Source organism: Myotis yumanensis, unplaced genomic scaffold (assembly GCF_028538775.1).
Source record: "Myotis yumanensis isolate MYYU_CA2020_CCGP unplaced genomic scaffold, mMyoYum1.0.hap1 SCAF_22, whole genome shotgun sequence".
Classification (NCBI taxonomy): domain Eukaryota; kingdom Metazoa; phylum Chordata; class Mammalia; order Chiroptera; family Vespertilionidae; genus Myotis; species Myotis yumanensis.
Window position 1 is genome coordinate 12,165,010 of NW_027223773.1, and position 25,443 is coordinate 12,190,452.

The window sequence follows — 25,443 nt, forward strand, 5'->3', positions numbered from 1 at the left end:
GCTATCTTACTAAAACATGTCACTCGCATGGTGTTGAAGACACTAATAAATGAGAATGTTTGAATACAGTAATTTTAAACAATGAAAGAATGGGAATAAAGTACTTTTTTTCTAAATTTATATATTTTTATGATTTAAAAATACATACATAAGGTTATTCTTAAAAATTCTCCTTAAAGTTAGCCAAAAACTTTTTCTTTCAAATCTTCTCATTGGGAAAATTCCCTATTTGATATCTGATCATGAAATATACAATTATGCTACATTAGGGTCCACAGTATACTAAGATCCTAAGAGATACCCACGGGATATTAGTTATGGCAGCCTGGCCAGTGTTGCTCAGTGGTTAAGCATCAATCCACAAACCAAGAGGTCACTAGTTCATTCCTGGTCAGGGCACATGTCTGGGTTTCGGGCTTGATCCCAGTAGGGGGAACGTGCAGGAAGCAACCAATCAATGTTTCTATCTCTCTATCCTTTGCCTTTCTCTCTCTCTAAAAACCACTAAAAACATATTTAAAAAATAAACAAACAGAAAAACAAATTTTTAAAAGTTATGTCAGAAAACCATTCAAGGGAAAAATTTTAATCTATTAATTTTGTCTATATCTTTGGAAAAATATGCATTTTACCTTAGCAGATGAATACCTTGTTCAACTTGCAGAAGACCCTGCTCTATAGGAACAGTGTTTAAACAACCGATTTTAACTTTTCTTCTATTCTTCTAGGCTTCATTCTTTTATCAAATAGCTTATATGAATTTCTTAAATTTAGTTCTTTTGAGCTTTGAAAATACCCTTGATTTTTAAAATTTGAAAAGTGGCCCCAGCTGGTTTGGCTCAGTGGATAGAGCAACAGTCTGCAGACTGAAGGGTCCCGCGTTCAATTCTAGTCAAGAGCACATGCCCGCGTTGCGGGCTTGATCCCCAGCGGGGTTGCGGGCAAGAGGCAGCTGATCAATGACTCTTTCTCATCATTGATATTTCTCTCTCTCTCTCTCTCTCTCTCCCTCTCTGAAATCAATAAAGAACATATATATTTTAAAAAGTTAAAATAAATTAAAATTTGAAGTGTGTTCTTGTTTTTTTTATTGATATTAACCACATTAATCAGGAAAAATCTTCACATCTCTGAAAAAAGAGTGAATTTTTAATTACGTTTATCCCCTCTAGATTATTTTAGCAGTCACCATCTAGACTGCCAAGCAAACTGCTCCAAGTGTAGACAAGTCATGGTCACCACCCATATTTTCTATTTTCTCATGTTTTGAAATAGGTGGTGCCAAATGGTTCAGGAGGTACTTAAATACAATGTCCACTTGCATTTATTTTTTGATGAAACTTATTACGCTGGTGGAAAATGACCCATGAATAAAGGTTTTAATGCCAATTCTTAATCATTTTATGGGATACATATTTTCAAAAGGATTTAAAATATACAACTCAAAAGTGTTAATGTTGAATGGTTTCACTTTTCACATATTCCTTAGGCTCTACAAGTATAAAGGTTATGTGATGTGCTACAAAACTAGTTTTTCATCAAGTTTAAGTTAAATATAAAATAATAATTAGTTATGCTCTAAGAATGATTTTAAAGTATTAGTGCATTTACTTTATCTAAGTATCAATTCTACTTATCTGGGACTACATTTTCTCTGCTAGTGATAAAAATCCATCCAAGTAGCTAATATGTTGAATATATTCCTCAGTATCAAATTCCAGGTAAAGGAAGTAACTGAAAAAAATCAACACTCAAGAATAATATTCAGCACAATGTGGAATATCAGTAAGTCCTTTTTACAAAGCTTTGAATAGACGGACATGTTTTTCTTCTTCTTCAACCAATCATATCCTTTTTCTTTACTGGTGATTCTTTGCCCTAGCGTTGGCAGTAGGAGAGTCATGTCCCTGTTCAGTTCTTAGAATCCTATTTTTAAACAAAAGATTTTAAAATACACACTAAGTGGCCCAGCCAGTGTGGCTCAGTGGATGAGTGTCAACCTATGAACCAGGAGGTCCCGGTTCAATTCCGGTTAGGGCACATGCCCAGGTTACGGGCTCGATCCCCAGGAGGGGGCGTGCAGGAGGCAGCTGATCAATGATTCTCTGTCATCATTGATGTTTCTATCTCTCTCTCTTCCTTTTCTCTCTTAAGTCAATACAAATATTTAAAAAATAAAAAATAAAGAAGTAAAATAAAATACACATTAAGTGCAAAATGTACTTAATCAGGGAGAGTGGGTCTTAGAAGGCACAGTATATTAAGAATTCTGAATTAACTAGGCAAAGAGATGAAATAAATAAAATGCAGTAAAAGTAGGAATGGAAGGCAAGGCAGGGTTAAATTTGTACATTCCTCCCGGAGGCTGATCTGTGCCATTATCATCCAACAACAAAAAAAAAGGTCTCCGGGCTGGGCTAATATTAAACATCCCCTTGTCCTCTCCCCAGTTACATTCTTTGATATCCAAACTACATATGTAATAGCACTGCAGGGAGACCAACGTTAAAAATAGAGGGGTCCATCAAATTTTCCAGAATTATTTTTAGGAGCAGGCATAGCAACAAAATATATATACATATATATTATTTTTAAACATGTATTTCAGTATGGGAAGGCACAAAGACTTCTAGCATGCCTGTACTGAGAATTTTTATGTCTCAAGAAATGTTAATGTACACCAGAGTAGAGATTTTGAATGAATTTAATAAATGCACAAAATCAGATAAGGATATCATATCCAAATCTCAGCTTATCTTCAAGTTTCAAGGTGATATAAGTCTGTTCTGGAATCCTTACATCATTCACAAAAGTCTACAAGGAAAAAAACAAGATGTTAGGATACATATTGAAGCATTAATTACTACACTTCAGAAAAGCAAATACTCAAAACTCATACATAACATATGGTGGCTAATACAGTGTGTGTATCATAAAATGTGTCCTGCATCTCATACGCTGGTAAAATATTGCATACTAAGCCCTTTATCTCATGACTAGTAACACAGAGAGAAGCAGGTCACAGCCTATGCCCACCAGGCTGCTAAGACAAATCTAACACCTAAAACAGCCAAGAAAAGCGCCTAACCTGAAGCCGATAAGTTATAAAGGGTCCTGAACTCTCCACGTCATCAGAATGTACTGGACTCGGTTAGTTTTTTTTTGACAATTCTAATTATTTCCAAGGATTGCTATTTCATTACTTTTATTCTTAGACTTTTTTGAAAACACAAGAAGAAAATTTACTTTTTAAGAAAACGAAATAAAACTCATTCTGTTTTATAGTTGCGATGAGTCCTTTGGACCCTTTTGTGAATCAAATATACACATGAGATCTTAGTGATATATTTTTCCTGTATCATAAAACATTCTACTATTTTACTAGCCTGTAATTATTTCTCCGTTATGCATCAATTTTTCTAACTATGCAGAAAAGGACCAAAACAAGAAAATAGAATAATGGAATTACCTAACATAAACACTATCCAACAGAAATAGATTTTAAGCCACAGATGTACTGTTAAATTTTCTAGTAGGCACATTAATGAGGTAAAAAGAAAGAAGTAAAATTAACTTTAATAAATACTTTTTTCTGTTCTTTTAAAAAATTTATCTTTATTGTTGAAAGTATTACAGATGTCCCCCCTTTTTTCCCATTGATCCCTTCCACCCCACACCCACTCCTCCCAGGCCTTTTAATTTGATCCATATGTCCAAAATAGTACCATTTCAACAAGTAATGAATATAAAAATTCATAAGATATTTTACATTCTTGTTTGTGTACTTCAGACTATTCACATTTTAAGTTCTCCACAGCCACATATGGCGAGTGGCGTGGTAGTGAAAGGGGTGGCAGGATGATGCAATCATGAAATAAGTCATGATTTATTGCACCAACCCTCTGTTTTCTTACTGAGTTGCTCAAAATATTGCAACATTTTTCAAAAGAAATATAAAAGACATCTGGACAGTATCTTTGTCCTTTTTTTTTGTTTTGTTTAGTTATCAACTGAGAATTCAGAATTTTTCATTTAATGTCCATAAAGGAGAAAGCAGGAAACTATTTCACAATTATAAGACAAATTCAAAGAGAGAGACAGCAGTACTTTAGACTATAACAACGATAAAACTGATAATAATGTAAGCAAACTATCAGACCACGAGTCTTCAGATGAAGACAATCCCAGGTGAATTTTCTCTAACGTAAAACTCTCTCTCACACAAGAAGAGACAAGACTGTTTCAAGGACAAAAAATATATAGAGTATTTTTCATCCAGTTAGCCATTCAATAAGAATCATGTAATATTTTTCAACAAAAACCTAACCTAAACTATTACATATTTTTAAGAAAGTTTTTGACTGGATTCACTCCTTTTCTGAAGCTTTTGTTCCAAAGCTTATTTGATTTATTTTTAAGTGGATAAATACTCAAGGAAGGTCTCTATATAAAGGTTATATCACAAGATTCAAGGAGAAGAAAAAAAATCCAGTCAAAATACATGTTGCAATCTTTCCTTACCCTTTGCCACAGAATGGAGGGACCTGGAGAGCATTATGCTAAGCGAAACAAGCCAGTCAGAGAAAGGTAAGTATCACATGATCTCACTCATATGTGGAATCTAATAAACAAGATAAACTAATGAATAAGATAGATTTAGAGACATAGAAGCATGGAACGGACTGATGAATCTCAGAGGGAAGGCAGGGGTGGGGAGAGAAAAATCTGGGAACTTACTGCATATATGCATAGCCCATGGACACAGACAATAGGGTGGTGAAGGCCGGGGAGGGGCAGGTGTGGGGTGCAGGGAGTCAATGGGGAAAAAAAAGGGACACCTGTAATACTTTCAAAAATAAAGACAAATTAAAAAAAAAAGAAGTTGCGCTCTTTATTTCAAACACTGATAATTTGGAGGAAGTGAAATTCTGCTACAACTTGAGAGCACTTCTAAGTGTGGTTGGTTTATGAGTAATCCTAAATCGTATGCTCCCAACATGCTTCACAGAAAGAAAATTAATACAAAGAAAAATCAAAGGCATCAGGCATTTAACACTCTAATTTCAGGTTCATTCCCAAAATGAATATTTTAGAGTGTTTTAAAACTTTTATCTTGAATATTCTATATATAAGTCAAAATATTCTATATATAACTGCAAAACAAAAAAGCTGAGAAAAATGATAGGAAAAGAGAAGAATAAAAGAAAAGGTTAATTCACGGGTGTGTAGTAAACAGGAGATAAACAATCAGGGGCACTGTGTAAGTGGAATGCTACAGTTTTAGGCCAATTTTATTTTTAAAATGTCTAAACCTAAAACACCATATTTACTCAAAATGCCTAAGATGACCTATAAGATCCGTTTTTTAAAATATTTTTTTGATTTCAGAGAGGAAGGGAGAGGAAGAGAAAAACAGAAACATCAATGATGACAGAGAATCATTGATCAGCTGCCTCCTGCATGCCCCACACTGGGGACAGAGCCCACAACTAGGGCACATGACCTGACCGGGAACTGAACTGTGACCTTCTGGTTCACAGGTTGACATGCAACCACTGAGCCACGCCGACCGGGCTATAAGATCCATTGTAAAGCTTAAGAGTGCTCAACTCTCTTAGATATTAAGTATCTGTTATGTGTTTAACACATGGACTGGGTCCTTTCAGAGATCAACAAACTTAACTGTATCAGGCTGGCATTTATGACAGAAATATTCCCTACGGTCTAAAGATGCTTAGGACATATGAGCCAGACACAAAATTCCAGCTTACAAAACGAAGTGGAAACGCCTGGGGGGAAGTAGTCTCCTGAAGATCTAAAACTGTAAGAGGAGGAGAGACAATTTCAAAGAGCAACACATCAAAAAATCATTTCATTAAAGCAATGCTAAAGCATGTTCACCAATAAGCCTGGAGGAAAAGAGGCTTTGTTAGGCGCCATTTGATCAGACCTCTACCTGTAGGCAGGACAGAGGAGGACAATGAGGCACAGAGAGTGAGGCAACATGGAGAGCTCCGAGTTCAGAATGGGGGGCTGTGGACTTCAAATTTAGGTCTGAACTACAATCTCAGGTACTCTCCACATCAAGGAAGCTGGGCGCCCAAGCCAGGCCAGCTCCCAAACTCCCCATGCAAACCACAAATACCTATTTAATCTTCATGCAACTAAATTACATAATTGAGAGTATAAAATCTTATAGCCATCATGTATTATATATATTTTAAATTTTAAAAATGTCTTACACTCAACCACTGAGCCACACTGGCTGGGCTTAGGGTAAAATTAAAGAGAGAAGAAGTGAAAGTGGTCACAGGTAGAGTGATTTAAAGCTTGAGTTTAGTTGGTAAATGCTTTTAAAAAAATACAACAGTGTATTTTAGAAAAGTATGTGGACTACAGGGTGCTTAATTTGTTTTGATTGTTTTTCTTACCATAACAACAACTAACACTTATGAATGCCGACTATTAAAAGTGGTTAAAATGATTAACTTATTTAGCGCTTCACAACAATCTGAGAACACTGCTAGTTTACTATTTCTATTTTAAAAAGTTGAGGAACAGAAGACTTAAGTAACCTGTCTAAGGTTACATCACTTGTATGGGTTCGAGTGGGGCTCATAACCACTACATGTATCCCCTTACTTCTGAAATGACGACTTTTAACCTAATGCTCACATTTCTAGAATTGTATGAATATTAAGAGTAAGTAGGCTGGAATACGTAGTCACAAACCCAAACAGGCAGTCAAAATAAGGAGAGAAAAAAACAACCCTCATGAAAGACCAAGAGAATTCTCCAGAAGAAGAGATAAATGAAATGTAGATAAGAAATTTATCTGAAACAGAGTTCAGAGTAATGATGGCAAAGATGCTGAACAGCATGAGAAAAGATAGAGTAACTATGAAAAAAGAGCAGTTGGAAATAAAAAATGACAGAGCACTACTAATAAAGAACTCATTGGAAGGAATACACAGCAGATTAGGAGAAGCCGAGGATCAGATAAGTGAACTAGAAGACAGGGTAGAAAAAAATCACTCAATCAGAGAACCAAAATAAAAAAGCTATAAAAAAGAAAGAGTAAGTAGGCTGAACAACAGTCTACACATTCTCTTATGAATAAAATGGGTGACAGTTGGCAGTTCACAGACTTGGGCTACCGAAGGCAGTTCTGGCGTATTTCCTAGCTGTCACTAGGGTGACAGTACCTTTATTATTCGTGGGATGCTTTGAGTTCTGTAACAGGCACACGCCCACATACAGTGCCACATTTAATCCTTTCAATACTAAAGAGAGGGAATGAATCCCTGTTTCACTGGTTTAAAACTGGAGCAAGATAACTAAATTTTGCATTGAGTCTTCAAATTCATAAATGTTGACTCATTCCATTTCCATACAACTTTGGGAACTAATATGAATAGATATGAGGAAACTGAAGTTCAGACAGATTAAGTGGTTTGTCCCAGGTTAGATCACTGGTAAATTACAGACTGAGATTTAAACCCAGGTCCTGATTTCAAGTTCAACATGCAGACACTGCTCTCTGTGAGTTATTGTATTTCATAAAATTTTTCACTGTAATCAAATAAGAAAGATCAGCCTACATAAACTTAGAAGTTAATATTTCACCTGATTTTATAATCAACAGCAAATAATTTTTATATTTGGTCATAGTCTCATCAATTTCACTTCGATGTAATTCACACTTATTAATTTCCTAGATAATAATGTAATGACACCTTAGAACAGCACTGTGGTCAATATGAAACTTTCTAGACTTATACACAGAATGTGACATTATAAAAATATTCTACATACAGAACTAAATTCAAGTCTTAAAGTCCTTCATATAGAAAATTAACTCAATTCCATTAAAACAAGACTTAGTGGGTTCATGCACCGTGCAGAGCCCTGAGCTGGGCTCTGTGGAATATTTATAAAAGCAAAGGACACACGAATGTTCAGGAGCTCAGAGTGCAGCACAGCGAGAGTGCAACAGCAGACTGAACATGAGGTGCAGAATCCAGCACCCCAAAGAGAGATACAAACCAAGGTTTACAGGTGCAGAGAAGGAAGACAGGAATGGAATTCTGCAGCCAGGAGCTGGAAATCAGAACAGCTTGCTTCCTGATATGCCTCATGTTAAAACAGCTTCTCCCTGGTCGGCGTATCTCTTTCTACTTCAATCCATTCAACATGTTAACATCAGCCAGTTAATATTCCTAAATACCTTGTGTCTTTGCTTCCTTCATGAAAAAGTGGAATTTGGGGTTTGCTTTTTTTAAAAAAAAACACATATTTTTTAATTGATTTCAGAGAGGAAGGGAAAGGGAGAGAGAGATAGAAACATCAATGATGAGAGAGAATTATTGATGAGCTACCTCCTGCATGCACCCTACTGGGGATCGAGCCCACAACTGGGGCATATGCCCTGATGGGGAAATCGAACTGTAACTGCTCAACCACTGAGCCATGCTGGCCAGAATGAGGTTTACTTTTAAAAACAAGTACAAATTTTATAAACGACAAAGCAGATGGGAGAAGTACTAGGCTGAAGAAACTCTAACAAATTATTTGGGTAGTAGGAGCTGCTGTTTGGAGGTATGGCAAGGGAAAGTGTGATGGAGCCTGACTTTGGAAATGTGGGCGATGCCAAATATGAGATTATTTCAGTTCAAACCTGAAGAATGTACACTTGGTCCTATGTGCCACAAGAAACAAAAAAAGGCTTGAGTAAAACCAACAGGAAGACACGCTGACAAAAAAATTATCTCAGCCCTAGCTGGTTTGGTTCAGTGGATACAGCATCGGCCTGCGGAGTGCAGGTCCTGGGGTCGATTCCGGTCAAGGGCACATGCCCGGGTTGCAGGCCCGATCCCCAATAGGGGGCGTGCAGGAGCAGTTGATCAATGATTCTCTCTCTCATCATTGACGTTTCTATCTCTCTCTCCCCTCTTCCTTCATCTCTGAAATCAATAAAAATATACTTACAAAAAAATTATCTCAAAGAATAAACACCAAAGTCCTTCCATAGCAGGCCAATTCAGAACAAGAAAACATGTTTTACCATATTTGCCAATTTTCTGCATATGTTTTTGCATATAAGTTTTATGAATGTTTTGAAAAGCAGTAGCAGTTAGAAGCAGTTGGGATACATTTACTTTCTGTTGCATTCATTTTAAGATATTCAATAGCACAGATATGAAGAATATTATATTTCCTTATGTTAGCAGAGCCCATAAGAAAATGGAGAAAAAAGCAGGATAAACTATTCAATACTTCAGCTTTTTCTTATTCTGTGGCTGTTTCTATTCTGCCAATGTAAAAAGATCAAATGAAGATTTAGGGGAAAAAATCACTGCAGTAACACAAAATATCTTCAAAGTAGAAATCAAAGCCCCAATGAACACTGGTGTTCAGATCATATTCGTTCAGGTAAACGGATATGTTTCATTTCTCTCTGCTCTGGTATAGAAGGTCCTAAGTTTACCACCATCTAGCGCCAAACCACATTTCCACCTTTCTTTTCTAAAGTTAACCCATAATTCTCTGTCTCCCAAGAATGCTTTTCTGCATTCTTACTGGCATGGCTTTCGATTGGTTTCCCACAAATAAATTCAAGCCATTCAGTGAGGTCAAGCTTTCATCTCATCTCTCCAAAGATTTTCTTTAAAATGACAGATAATAACCAACAACTTTCTGAATCCTTGTGTTTACTGCTTTTAGACATTCTCTTAGGAAACAGGCTAGTTTTATATTCTATTGTATGGTCCCCAAATGCTTAGTAAGCATTTAAAAGTAAAATGTACCCAGCCAGTATGGCTCAGTGGTTGAGCTTTGACCTATGAACCAGGAGGTCACAGTTCGAATCTAGGTCAGGGCACATGCCTGGGTTGTGGGCTCACTTCCCAGTAGAGGGCTTGCAGGAGGCAACTGATTGACGATTCTCTCTCAGTATTGATGTTTCTATCTCTCCCTCTCTGAAATCAATAAACATACATTAAAAAAAATAAAAATAAAAGTAAAATGCAAACTATAGGAAATACCATACAATACAAATAGGAAATGGAATCTGATTTATCTTCTTACCACCTTAAACTGATAATCAAATAAGACCAAAAATAAACTCGTCACTTACCCCATTTAGGCTGCCCAGGTCTTTGACCAGATGTTCATCGGCGGAGGCATCATAATTGATGACAGCGTGCTGCTTGTCCACACTACGAGACTGAAGGTATGGTTCAAAGTTAATAAATATAAGAAAATACCAGAATAAACAACAAACTACGATTTTTTTTAGTAGATACTCTATATTAATAGATTAGTAAAAATAGGGAAATATCATAGCAAACGTGGATTAAGTGATATTTTATTGTGTCACTATAAAATGCAAACTTGGCAGCACTCCCCGAAGAGGAAAGCAGCCGTAATTTTAAGACATTCTTTTCTACCAAATTCACACATTCTACTTTTGACAGAATTTAAGTCAGCTGACTTTCTTGAATGTATGATTTTTTTTATAATTTAAAATTATAATATGGAAATCATGTGAATTATAGTTTTATGTTTTGCGTATATTGTAAAAATAAACTACCCTTTTAATACTGAAAACGACATCATAAATTGTATAAGGAGTCCAAAGATTTAGAGAAAAGGGACACAATGCGGCATGTTCCTGAATAAAATTATCCTAACTTCAAACATGGATTCTAAACCTGGAATTCATAAATGACCTCTGAAAGGAGAAAGTCACAGAAAAGAATTCAAATGACAAACTGATTTTTAAAAATCGTCTTTAAGTCTCTTTAAAGTTCTTCCCTCCCCCTCCAGAGCTGTTTGCAGATGGAAACACCTGAAAAATAAACTATAAGCCTGTGGAAACTTTTACTGAAAGGAAACAAATACCATACACTCACTGAAAGAAATGGTCTGAGAACCACTAAATCGGAACTCAATAACCATTTATCGCAGGGTTACTAAGTGAACCTTGATATACTAGAAGCAAAAGAAGTATCCAAAATGGGGAGGAGAGGTCACTTCCGTGTCTCTAGTCCAATGTATAAGAGAGCTTGGAAGTCACTGCACCCATCCTCATAAGAAAAAAGCTGACCAAACTGAAAATCAAAATCTCATCTTATTTTCATCAGAGAATTGAGGTCATAAGACCAACTGCCAACCTAACACAGGCAAATACAAAGAGTCGCAGGCCACTGGAAGCAGAACCCATTACTCCAGGCAGCAAATAGTAGAAAAGCTGAAGGTAACATGACTAATTGCTGCAGACTTGAGTGCGACATAGAGATGAAAACACCTGGGGGCACAGCCTGGAGGGGACATTACTTTTTCACTAGTTTTACCTCCAACAATGATCTCATGGTGAAGATAGAAGAACCTACGCCTGCTCGAGGAGGGGTGAGGGGAAAAATAACGAGGTAGAAATACATCCAGAGTATTCTGTTCTTACCAATGACATGCCCTCAAGGAAAACTACTTTATCAGACCTTAACCAACTTGGGTTTCAGCAGACTCTAACAGACATAGGGGGATGGAAATACCCACTCCTTCACAGGTGGGGGGTACCTATGAATGTCACAGCCCCACTAAAAGACTGAGAACTAAAAGTCATAGAATTTTATAGAATGCTTTCCCTTCCACCTAACCTCACCATCACATCAACAGGAATTTATATATATACGCATAAAAGTCTAATATGCTAAGTGTCCGACCTATCGGCTGACCATTTGGTTGACCGCTAGACCAGTTGCTATGACGTGCACTGACCACCAGGGGGCAGATGCTCCGACCGGTAGGTTAGCTTGCTGCTGGGGTCTGGCCCATCAGGACTGAGCGAGATGGGCCAGGCACATCCTGGAGCCCTCCCAGGGTCCCTCCCCGACCGGCCAGCCCCCATCGGCCCCAATTGAGACTGGGCGAGACAGCCCCGATCGGCCTGGATCACCGGCCAAGCCGAGGGACCCCCCCCCCCCCCCCCACCTGTGCATGAATTGGTGCACAAGGCCACTAGTATATACACAATAAGGGATTACAAATGGGAAAACAAACACACACCCAGACTATTGAAGGAGTCCCTAGGGAAATGCAAAAGACAACAGGGGAGAGAAAAACAAGAGCACTTAGAGGAAATGTTAACCTTTGACATTTTTAGTTAAAGCAAACAAACAGAACTTAACTCCAGCTACATATGGGGAACAGGCCAGCATCTAATAAAATAATTATACAGATGTAAACCCTAGTTGAAATGATCCTTTCCAAATAAATATTACTAAAATTAAAAGCTTTTCCCCAATTACCTTACATTCCACACTAAGAAAGTTCTGGCCCTTCCTTCTAGAATACAATACCTGTATATTCAAGAAACTGACACTAAGAAGAAACTGTATGTGACCTAACACAATCTTCCAACAATACCTAAACATTCATCATACCTACGCTCTTGTTCTTCTCACAAGTTTTAAAGCTTGTTTTCTAGTATTATTGAAATCTTGGTTTCTCTAGGACAAACTGCAAATATCAGAATTAAGAGTAACTTTATAAAAAGTAGTATCACTGCTACTTCTCTACAGCTTACCTGGAAAACCATCTATTATGGCAAATTACAGCTATAACCACTGCATTTAAGCTAAAAATCATTCAAACTTCATGCTGTGCTTTAATTTGTTGCTCTATTTAAGTCAATTAAGTGCTAAATTCAGTTATTAGGGTGATAAGAAACAAATGTAGTACCACTAGGAAAATAATTTCTCCTTATTGTGGATTTATCAAGTTGAATTAGTCTAAGGATAAAAAACTCTATATGTTGTGAGGCAAGTGAGATTTCAAATACATGCAGGCTCTCAAAAAATATTGAATAGATCATCATAAATAATCTCTCTGTGAGAAAATAAAGAGAGCAAAAGTCCTTAGAACAGTGTGGACGGGGATCCATATTGGTCTCCTTGGACTCTCAGCTTCCATTTGCAACCTTCTTATTTCCATGTTACAAAAAGAGAGACTGACCCTGGCAGCTCCTAACTAGCTATTCCCACATTTTTTGGGATGACACATGGAGAGCAACTCTTCCACTCGCAGATGAATAAGTTTCCCTGATCTGAACCTATCCAATGGGCCTATTTATATATATAAAAGCCTAAGCGACCGAACAACCGAACGACCGGTCACTATGGTGGGCAATGACCACCAGGGGGCAGACACTCAAAGCAGGAGCTGCCCCCTGATGGTCAGTGCACTTCCATAGCCAACCTCCCCCCCACCCCGATCAGCCCCGATTGCTGGCCAGGCCAAGGGATCCCACCTGTGCACAAATTCACGCACTGGGCCTCTAGTATCCAAATAGAATCATTACTGCCTGTTTCTCGTTGCCCTACTCACCACTCCCTCTCACTGAGGAGCCCAGAAAATCTCTGTACTGTTCTATTTCTCTCAATGAATTTGTTTGATTAAGATGTCATTGTATATGCAACTTACTCATCTATTCATAAAGCTATACAGTGGCTTTACTTTTTTGTCTCAAGACTATAAAATACATCCTTTAAAGTAAAAATGTAATGAGCATATGCCAATTGGATTCTTCTCGGGATAATTCAGTGTTGCTCAGTCTCAGCACTATTGTTATTTGAGGCTAGATGGTTCTCTGTTGTGTGTATGTGGTGGTGGTGGAAGGAAGTGCGCTGGACAGTGTAGAAAGTTTAGCAGCACCCTTGGGTGCTTGGTCACTACTTCTTAGATGTCAGTAGCAACAACCTCCCACTGCCCACCATTTGTAACAATCAAAATGTCTCCAGAGATATTGCAAATGGCTTTGGGAAGGCAGGATCCCCCACGTGAGAACCAACGGGCTAATAACATTTCTAATCTAAGTTCTTATTTACATTTTTTAAACAAATAGGGGGAGGAAGGAGACAAGGAAATAAACTTTATTCTAGATTGCCAGGACCTATTATAATAACAAATTCTCAAAATCTAAAGATCTACTTTTCTGCTAATCACATCACTCAAAAATATCTTACAAGTATCTTTTTAAAAAATAACTCCTTTAAACCAAATTCAGTAAATACCAAAATGCTCAATTATGCTCAAAGTACTGGAAGGCATCGTAACAAACATCTCCAAAAGCAGCATGAAATGAATGTCAGCATCACTGAACTGTCCATGATGAAAATTCAGTTTTACTTCATGCTACATAATTTTATGAATTATTTACCAGTCTTATTTTTAAATTGCTTAATGTGAATCTTCTTACTTAAGAATAAACTTCTCTACTCTTGAGTCTCATTTTTCAAAATATAATCTCCAAGACTTAGAACTTTTTTTTTTACATGATTCAAGGAGAAAATTAATTAATCACTTAAACTGATAGCTAGAGCTACAAGAGGGAGAGCCAGAAAGTTCAAATTTATATAGTGGTGTTCCCCAAAGGAGTAGAAAAATATTTCATAGCAATTCCAGGTTTTGAGCAGACACACATGGAAGGCTGATTCCATTACCTGCAACATGAGCTCACAGTCTTCTCTCCCAACAAAAATCATTTCCCGTGGCAGCCTGTGGCGAGTGCCTCCACTGCTCACCAAAAACCAGGATGTTAAGCTCATTTTCTGCTTAGCTTCGAAGTCGTTGGCAAAGCTACATCATCCTGCAGAGAGAGTCAGAAAAACACACATTCAGATATTTTTAGCTTTAGCATCCAATCACCAAACCCTGTAAGTAGGACTAAGAATAGAACTGCATTAAACATTTACCCCTGACTAAACACAGTCCACAGGTCCCGGGAAACAACGTATTTACCAAGTTCTCATTAGTCAAGTAAGTCCAGAAACTCCACTAAGAGTTCAATTAAAAAAGAAGACATTAGGTAATTAAGTATGCAGTCAACTTAATAAACTTTTTTCACTTTCCTGAAGGGCTTTGAGCATCACTTATAAAGGTGTATAATCTTCAAGATAATGGTCACCTTAGTGTTATATTAACCTCAGTCAACACTAGCAATATTGCACAAGTAAATGTCTAACTTATAGATGATTTGAGACAGACATTATAAATTCAAATAAATATATTTTATATCTGATTAAGAACTGACAAGGGAAACCAAAGAAATTGCTTATTTTCTACCAAGTGTAGATTGCTGAATGAATTTTCAAAGACATCAATTTCAATTTCTCTGGCCTTACATATAGTTTACTTTTTTTATACATTTGTCTAAAGCAGTGATGGCGAACCTTTTGAGCTCAGCGTGTCAGCATTTTGAAAAACCCTAACTTAACTCTGGTGCCGTGTCACATATAAAATTTTTTTGATATTTGCAACCATAGTAAAACAAAGACTTACATTTTTGATATTTATTTTATATATTGAAATGCCATTTAACAAAGAAAAATCAACCAAAAAAATGAGTTCGCGTGTCACCTCTGACATAGGTTCGCCATCACGGTCTAAAGCAACAATTCTTTTTTAAAAAAATATATTTTATTGATTTTTTTACAGAGAGGAAGGGAGAGGGATAGAGAGTTAGAAACATCGATGACAGAGAAACATCAATCAGCTGCCCCCTGCACACCCCTTCCTGGGAATGTGCCCGCAACCAAGGTACATGCCCTTGACTGGAATCGAACCTGGGACCTTTCAGTCCGCAGGTCGATGCTCTATCCACTGAGCCAAACCAGTCAGGGCAAAAGCAACAATTCTTAAACCTTTTGTTCTTGGGACTCTTTTGCACTTCCAAACAAAGGACCCCCAAAAGAATTTTGTTTATATGGATTTTATATGTTTACCATACTAGAAATGAAAACTGAGAAACTGGTTATTCATCAATTTGTTTAAAATAATCAATTTCATGTAAGTAACATTTTAATAAAAATTATTCTTTTTCAAAAAAATAATTAGTAAGAAAAGTAGGACTATTTTTTAAAAATATGTTTTTATTGATTTCAGAGAGGAAGGGAGAGGGAGAGAGAGAAACACCAATGATGAGAGAGAATCATGGATCAGCTGCCTCTGCATGCCCCCTACTGGGGATCGAACCGTGACCTCCTGGTTCATAGGTTGATGCTCAACCACTGAACCACGGGCTATTTTACATTTTAAAAAATCTCTATAATGTCTGACTTACTAGTAGATTTTCATATTTGCTCAGCATTCAATCTATCATATACTGTTTAACTTGAAATACCTGCCTTCATTCTGTTGGGAAAGGAAAGTTTATTTTATTTATTTTTTAAAATATGTTTGTATTGACGTTAGAGAGAGAGGAAGGGCGCAGAGAGACATTAATGATGGAGAAACATGGATTGGCTGTCTCCTGCACACCCCCTACTGGGGATTAAGCCCGCAACCCAGGCATGTGCCCTGACCAGAATCAAACCGGTGACCTCTTGGGTGACCTCTGGAGCCACAAAGGCCAGGGCAGAGAATTAAATAGTCTTTTCAAATAACTGTAGATAGTTTTCTTTGATGCTACATCAAAACTTCACAAGTCGTAGTTTCATGAAAGTTATTTATAATATGGAATATGAAACTTTACATAATCTATGTGTATAAAAGCCCCTAAATGACCATTCGATTGTTTGCTATGATGCGCACTGAACGCCAGGGGGCAGACGCTGAATGCAGGAGCTGCCCCCTCGTAGTCAGTGTGTTCCCACTGTGGGAGCGCTGCTCAGCTGACGGAGGGGAGCTAGATACAGGGCTCACAGCTGGCTGCTGCAGCCCGGAGACAGCAGCAGAGCAGCAGCAAGCCTACCCAGTGGCAGCAGCAACAGGCGCAGTGGGGCTGGGATGAGCAGGAGAGGCAGGCGGTGTTGGACTGCCGGTTTGGGCATGATCCCCGCAGGCCACGCTGAGGAACCACACTGGTGCATGAATCTGTGCACTGAGCCTCTAGTATGTTATATGAAAATCCATCTTCTACCCTAAAGGGATTTTTTTTTTTAATATCATGCATTGGTCACTTGGAAAATATTGGTTCCCTGAGTTCACAGATCTTCCAAATATTGGCACAACATATAATTTAAAAACATCACACATCCATACATTTCATTGTTAATCTCATTAGAAATGTTTTTTTAAGTACAGCAGGTCCTGGAATAGCATCCTTTATTTGTTATAAATGTTGATGAGATGCCATAAAAACTTACTTAATTTCTGCTTGCATCAATTAGCCTATGGTAATATTGGCTTTGTTAGATACTGCTTTGCTTTACATCACAAAACTGATCTATCTGCTACATTAAATTAGGACTTATTGTTAAGCTCATGGTAGCAAGATCGAGTTTTCTGAAATTCTTATTTATTTATTTTTAAGTATCTTTATTGTATTTCAGAGAGGAAGGGAGAGGGAAAGATAGATAGAAACATCAATGATGAGAGAGAATCATTAATTGGCTGCCTCCTGCACTTCCCCCAATAGGGATCAAGCCCACAACCCAGGCATGTGCCCCTGACCAGACTCGAACCTGGGACCCCTCAGTCCGCAGGCTGATGCTCTATCCACTGAACAAAACCAGCCATGGCTCTTATTTTTTTTCTTGAAAGCTCAAATTTTATTGGCCAAAAAAATTCTATCAATTCTTTTTTTTTTGAAGTGAGATGCTTACTTCAAATATAGGAACTGCCAACTTACTTGGTTCCACTTAAGATTTTTCAACTTTGTGCTTTAAGATGGTACAAAAGCAGTACACATTCAGTAGAAATAGTACTTAACATTTTTAATTTTGAACTTTTCCTGGGCTAGTGACATGCAGTTCGATAGTCTCTTGTGAGGCTGGGCAGCAGCAGCCAGCCTCAGCTCCCAGCCAGTGATGAAAAGGATAAACAACGGGTACTCTACAGTGTACTATGTTGACAGCGGTTTTTGGATACTATGTTTTGTGTTTTTACATCCCATCATGTCTATAAAACATGTCTTCTGCTTCTGATGACAAAAAAGGAGGAAGGCACTTACTCTTGAGATGAGACTCAAGGTAACTGTCCAACTGTAAGATAAAATAAATGTTCTGAGCACGTTTATGGCAGGGTAGGCTAAACTATGATGCTGGGAAGGTTGGGTGTATTAAATGCATTTTCAACTTACTATAGTTTCAATTTACAAAGAATTTATCAGGATGTAACTCCATCTTAAGTTGAATCGCATCTGTACTCAAGTGTACAAATCATAGTTTGTCTGTCAATCAGTGTTTCAAGTAAAAATAGTGTTCTATGAAAAGTGGCTAGTTCAGCTCGCAACTCAAATAATGACACAAATGCTTTTCCTTGAGAGCACCATGGTCTTTGATACACAGTCTAAGTGCTTTATATGTGCCTTCACTTAGTCCTACAGTATATGAAAAAGATGTGAGTCAAAGGTCAAGATTAAATAAAATTAAGCATTTTAACCACTTCATCAAGGACATTCTCAAGTGAAACCGGCTTCTTTTCTTAACTTGGAGGACATGGCAGTGAAGAATACAATCAGTATCAGTACAGTTTGGTCCTAATGTCATGATCTATTCTAAGGAGCCAGCAACTTTACACACCACTGCATTTTGTATTATCAGTTCAAATGTCACTACAATAAGAAGGGAAAATAATGTTTTGATATTATTACAAAAATAGTTTTAACTTCATTCATAACCTTTAAATGGTTTCAGGGACTCCCAGAAGCCTATGGGACTGAGCTTTGCGAACTACTGTCCTAGAGCAGTGGTCGGCAAACTGCGGCTCGCGAGCCACATGCGGCTCTTTGGCCCCTTGAGTGTGGCGCTTCCACAAAATACCACGTGCGGGCGCGCACGTACAGTGCGATTGAAACTTCGTGGCCCATGCGCAGAAGTTGGTATTTTGTGTTAGAGCCACACTCAAGGGGCCAAAGAGCCGCATGTGGCTCGCGAACCGCAGTTTGCCGACCACTGTCCTAGAGGCTATGGCTATGTCATTAAGAACATAAACCTTGGAGTCAGGCAGATGGCAGGTAAGAGTCCGACTCCTGCCTCTTCCACCTTTTATTCTGCATGACGTTGGCAAGTTCCATAGCCCACGTCCCTTAGTATTCTCTCCTCTAAAATGAGAATAATGATAGTATCTACTCAATAGTTTTTTCTTATGAAATAAAAAAATATTGCTTGTAAGTATTTTTCCATAAATTAGTACATTCCATTACAATTTAATTAGAAGCAAACTATACTACAATGAAATGAGATCTTCTGCAATAAGAAATATATCTATACATTAAAGCAAAATCCTATAAAATGTAGAATTTTGTGTTAAGGCAAAAATCCTATGTATTATAAAAATATCTACACATTCATGAAACAATGAATTTCAACAAAACAGGCAATTATTTTCTATAAGGCTAATAACACTCCTATCCCCTTTTAGCTTATGTAACTGATAGGGTCAATTTATGTGGATTCTTAAATCTTTCACTTAAATACCTAACTCCTCAGCACAGATGTTCTTAGTCTTCCATCTGTCTACTTTCTGTCAAACTGGCTTTTAGGATTTCATATGTACTTCCTGGCCAAGCAACAGAGAATCAAAAATATTTACCCAAGAAAAAAACCTCCAATCTAAATATAGTATATAATTTGCATACTGTGTTTTCGAGGCAGAACAATTTTAATACATGACACTAATAAGTAGGTCAATAGCTTTATAATTATTTAAGACAACTGAAAAACACACACACACATAAAGTAAGATGTGTTAAAAGGAAATCAAATTAGCCTAAATAAACTAAAACACCCAAGTCAAACATGGGAAACAGGAACAGTTACTTAACATTTTTGAAATCACAAAGTAATACATAAGCATTTTCTTATGCTATAAGAAAAACATTAAGTATTTAGACAATATCAAGTACAGTTATATAATACACAAGTATGTAATATATAACTCCAATATAAACACACTAGAGGCCCAGTGCATGAAATTCGTGCACAGGTAGAGTCCCTAGGCCTGGCCAGTGATCAGGGCTGATCAGGTTCCCCACCTCCCTGCCTGCTTCTTCCCTTGCTCCCTAGCGACCCACCACCGCTGCTGGTTGCCTGCCATGTTCTGCACAGCCGCCCGGTGGTCAGTGCACATCATAGTGAACGATCAACCTCCCGGTTTCCCAGTCGAACTCCCAAAAGGACACTTTGCATAGTAGCCTTTTATATATATAGATAATAATATAAAAAAATTATGGCTCTTGATAAATTTTTAATTTCAATGAGGCTTAAAAGGTAATTAAAAATACATTATTTTCTGAAAAACAAAAATACACAAAATCCTCAAGGTGAGGGGTATTTTTATTTATTTATTGGGACAATGATCTTGAGTCCTTTTATATCTTATCTGTAGCGGGAGAGAGTGAGATATAACATAAAGCTACTTTCTCTCAGTTCTTATATGGAACTCTCCCCATCAGAGATGGGGTCTAAGTTCCCATTCCATAACCCTGACTCATGACTTGTTTGGGCCAATGGGATGATGTCCATAGATGTAATGAAAGCAGAGGCTCTATTGTGCTTGGGCCATTGGGTTTGCCCTCTTGCACCTATGTGGTCATCAAAAAAAGGATGTGCCCTGATTCCAAGTGGGTGAATGAGAGTAAGTGGAAAAGATAGGGACCCAAGATACAACCTGAAGCCAGGCCCTCAGTATATCATCCAGCCCCTACTAAGTCCAGGCACTCTGAGCATTTAGGGTTCACAAAACAAGCAAACAAGACAACCTGCCACCAGGAACTCAGTCCTAAGGCATGCTGGCCAACAGATGTCATGAGAGGGATTAGCCGAAGGTGATACTAGAACAAACAGGAAGCCGCTGTCCCAGACTGGGATAGGAATGCTGGTGGTGGTATAACTCCCAGTGCAGATCTGAAATACACAGACATTTCTTCAGCCCTGTATCCTCAGAGCCCACTCCAATGTTCACCTAGTGACCGAAAACCTATTTTTCATGAATGAATGAGTAGCCCTGGAGCTGCTACAAATCTCCTGGAGGTGAAGATCATCTTGAAATCTCCAGGGAGAAGAGGCTAAAAATTAGTCATTGAAACTTTGATCCAATCAGATCTAGACATCAGATCCCAGCTACTGGCCCCGCCTCATTCTGTGGTCTCTTTTTTCCTCTTTATCTCTTTGTCATAGGCAGCTCTCTGACAAAAGCTTAAAGCTCTGACATCTGGAGGTCACATGGAGGTCAACACTGAACCAGCTTCGAAGTCCCAGGTCTATGATCCTACTAGCTATAATTATCTTTAAAGGGGACTGTTCTGATAGATCAGAGCTCATTTCTTGATCTATGAACTAAACATTTAATATTTAAGCTTTAAATTAAAAAACAAAACACTATGCAGCTATTCGGCAGAGCACACAGCTTCACTGTACTCCTAAGTTTCAACATTATATAGACTTTACAGCTTTTGTTTACTTGTATTTTAAAAAGTTGCCTCCAATCACTTATAATTCAAATTGAGGACTGAGAGCAAGAAGAGTCTGAATGATCTTAATTACTACTGAGAGCTGTTGAGATAGGCAACGAAAGTGCACTTGACATATAATGACATTCCTACAGAACTATGGAATAAACATCACATAACCCAGGGCAAGGACTGTTTACTCAGAGGGTTAGGTTTTGGGGGGGCGGGGGGGACACCAACTATTACATAAATGACCTTCATTGTATGCAATTACTTGAGCTGAGCCACATGTTAAGGGTAGTCTATCCTTATGCTTCTGGCAATTAACTGGCTGACTCACCGCCAGATGGCTTTACAGGAGTGAACCTCTCTTACCCCCAACTTTGCAGAGAAGAAATAACTGACTTCACATTAAGACTATCAATCTGCACAGCTGAAAATGCTTTCCTCTAACCTGTGCAATTCTCACTTTCAAAAGTATTATCTATTTATGCATCCACGTGCCAATTCTTCTAGTACCAGGAGGTATGAATGTGTGCCAACGATCTCCATGGGCTTGGCCCAGTGCCTAGCTAGCTCGATATTTCCTGAATGAATAAGTAGTAGGAGAAAGAAGATGTGATTTTCCTAACAAAATAAGTGAAAACTCAAAACAAGGGGAAAAAAGGAACAAAGTTCACCTCCTGAAATTGTCACCTGAACCAGCAGTAAAGCTTATAAATGAAAATGAACTAAGCTACTGCATCAAATGACATATTGGCTTTTGTAACTTCTATCATGTCTTTTCAAAACAATTTTTAAATTAAGATTTTTTTAGCTCCACCAGAGTGGTACAGTGGTGGGCAATCACCTATGAACCAGAAGCTCACGGTTCGATTCCGGTCAGGGCACATGCCCGGGATGCGGGCTCGGTCCCCAGTGTGGGGTGTGCAGGAGGCAGCCGATCAATGATTCTCTCTCATTACTGATGTTTCTCTCTCTCCCTCCCTTCCTCTCTGAAATCAATAAAAAAAAATATTTTAAAAAAGTATTGACTTTTTTAGAGTAGCTTAAGGTTCATAGCAAAATTGAGGGGGAAGGTACAGAGATTTCCCCAAACCCTCAGCCCCCACACATGCATAGTCTCCCCCATTATCAGCACCCCCATCGGTGATACATTTTTCACAATGGTTGAACCTACACTGACACGTCATTATCATTCAACGTCCACAATTTACATTATGGTTCACTCTTGCTGCTGTACATTCTATGGGTTTGGACAAATGTATAATGGCATGTATCCACCATTATGGTATCGTAGAGTATTTTCAATGCCCTAAAAACCCTCTGTGTTCCTCCTAGTCACCCTTCCCCCACCAACTTCTGATCTTTTATGGTCTCCATAGTTTTGCCTTTTCCTGAATGTCATAGAATTGGAATCATATAGTACGTAGCCTTTTCAGATTGGCTTCTTCACTTGGTAATATGCATTTAAGGTTTCTACAAGTCTTTTCATGGCTTGATAGCTCCTTTCTTTATAGCATTCAATAATATTCTATTGTCTGGAGGTACCCCAGTTTATGTATCTGGTTCACCTGCTGAAAGACATCTTTGATTGCTTCCAAGTTTTGGCAATTATGAATAAAGCTGCTATAAATACCATGTCTTTTTATCCCTCATACAAAGTACCCAAGAGATATATGAATAAATTTTAAACAAATGTATAAATTCAGGATTTATATTTAACACTTTCCCCTACTAAATCCTTAACAGAAAATATCCTCAACACTAAAGCCTCCCCCTTTCATTCCCACATATTTCTGAAATGAATCAATGATTAGGGTTGCATTTCAGCTAAGGACTCAAGATCAAATAAGGTACAGCTAGGATTGATCATAAGTTATAAAAACAATAGCCATAGTTTTAAATAACCTTTTAATTTATAATAGGTAGCATTTACTATGTGCCAGATAATGTTCTAGTAACTTCACACACACACACACACATGCATGCGCATAACTTTTTAACCAGAAAAATTACATAAGTTCTAGAAAATGGACATAACAGATCAATTGCAGAAGAGAGTCTATTATAGAGTACTATAAAAAAATTAATCATTTTATCTTCATTCACAAGTATTTAAGTACTCAGCACTTAAATACAGGGAGAAAGTGATGTTCAAGACAGAAAAAGTCCCTCACCTCATAGAATCAATAATAGGCAGAAGCTAAGTAAATAAATAAAACAATTCTAGTGACAATGGGAAGAGAGGATCATGAGAAACAGAGACCAGCATGAGGTAACAGGCGCAGGGTGGCTGGGTGGTCCAGGGAAGCATCGCTGAGAAAGTGACATACATGTAGACACACTGACAAAGATAGCTCTGCTGTGTAATTAACGTGACCTGGGACAGATAGTGAAATAGACTCTTGGGGGAAAAAATATTTCTTTGAAATACCCACCCCACTAGAAACTGTACAACGAATCCAAAGAAATAAATCCACAGCTGTGCTATTTTTGGATACCTACCAAGATACTTGTTCTATGCTCGTGTGAACAACCGTGGTGCTGGGAAAATTTTTGCTTCCATAGACTCATGATTATTTTGGAATGAGTGCTACACATTTTGCTTTTATCATCTTCCACATATAAATATATGTATGTATTTAATTTAAAAAACAGTCAAAGCAAAGACATATTGAGAAAAAAGGTAATTTACAAGATTTGCCTGAAGTAATATTTGACTAATTTTTTTTTTTTATTGCTTAAAGTATTACAAAGGGAATTACATATGTGTCCTTCCCCCCCCCCCCCCCCGCCCCTGACAATACTCTGGCCTCCCTTACCCCCCAGTGTCTTATGTCCATTGGTTATGCTTATATGCATGCATACAAGTCCTTCGGTTGATCTCTTACCCCCTCCCTCCTGCCCCCCAACCCTCCCCGGCCTTCCCGCTGCAGTTTGACAATCTGTTTGAGGCAGCTCTGCCTCTGTATCTATTGACTAAATTTTTTAAATAAATAAGTGCAGATGGCATGACAAATATCAATAGTCATATAGTCTATATCTGAGTTTGTTAAGTATTTTCAAGAAGATTTGATGGGAAAAGTCAGTGAGTTACTAAAAGATGACTTCTTCAAAAAATCATTTTATAAAGTGCTTAAAAAATGCATGAGAAAACCAGTTACACTTTCCCATAAATTATCTAGACAGTAAAAGTTCTTGCCAACTTTTTTCTCTGCCAATTTCTGAAATATGTACAGGCTGACTGGCTCTCTTTTGTAGAACTGTACAACTGGGTTAAAAATTCATTTTGTCGCTTGACATCTGCAAGTCGATTAAGACTTTGATTCAAACATTTATCAAGTACTTCCTTTGTGCCAGTAACTCTGTGAGGTGCTTACACTTCATTCCTTCGTTTTCCTCCTGCCAGCATGGGAGAAACATTTTTCCCATGAAGTTAAATGACTACCCAAGGTCACAAATCTAGCAGTAACCAACAGCAGCCATCTGGACTCACACCTGGGCTTTCAGATACCAAGTTCTAGGCTTTTCCACAACCACTGTCCCCTTTGCATTTTTTCAAGTATACTTTCAAATGAAGCTAGTGATCCCAATTCTTACAGATTTAGATTTGGCTAAAGAATTTGAAAATTGCCCAGCAGGCCTGGCTCAGTGGTTGAGTGTCAACCTAAAATCCAGGAGGTCATGGTTCAGTTCCAATCAGGGCATATGCCCGGGTTGTGGGCTCAATTCCCAGTGTGGGGCGTGTAGGAGGCAGCCTATCGATGATTCTCATCATTGATGTTTCTATCTCTCTCTCCCTCTCCCTTCCTCTCTCTGAAATCAATGAAAACATATTTTTAAAAAAGAATTCGAAAATGACTAAAAAGCAATACATTTTTATCTAATAACACTATCTTTCTGAGCAACAAACACTGACAGTTCATGGACAACTCAGTCCATTTTCAATCTACCTCGTACTCTCCTGCTTGGCCACCAGCAGGCTTGAACATTCTCCCCCTGAGGAGTCACGGACAAGTAAGACTCGATCAGTGTATCAGAGACCAAAA

General features: G+C 37.9%; 1 protein-coding gene across 12 annotated transcripts in view; it reads right to left on the reverse strand.

Annotated features, from left to right (window-relative positions):
* The window catches only part of CEP170 (centrosomal protein 170), a 99,502-nt gene that overhangs the window by 62,896 nt on the left and 11,163 nt on the right, over window positions 1-25,443 (reverse strand). For all 12 annotated transcript variants that reach the window (XM_070401436.1, XM_070401441.1, XM_070401438.1 and 9 more), the window contains exons 2-4: window positions 14,502-14,647; window positions 10,136-10,225; window positions 2,733-2,814 (exon numbers count right to left, since the gene is read on the reverse strand). In XM_070401436.1, the coding sequence (XP_070257537.1) occupies window positions 2,733-2,814; window positions 10,136-10,225; window positions 14,502-14,606 (277 nt within the window). In that variant the 5' untranslated portion in view covers window positions 14,607-14,647. The remainder of the gene's footprint in view (window positions 1-2,732; window positions 2,815-10,135; window positions 10,226-14,501; window positions 14,648-25,443) is intronic.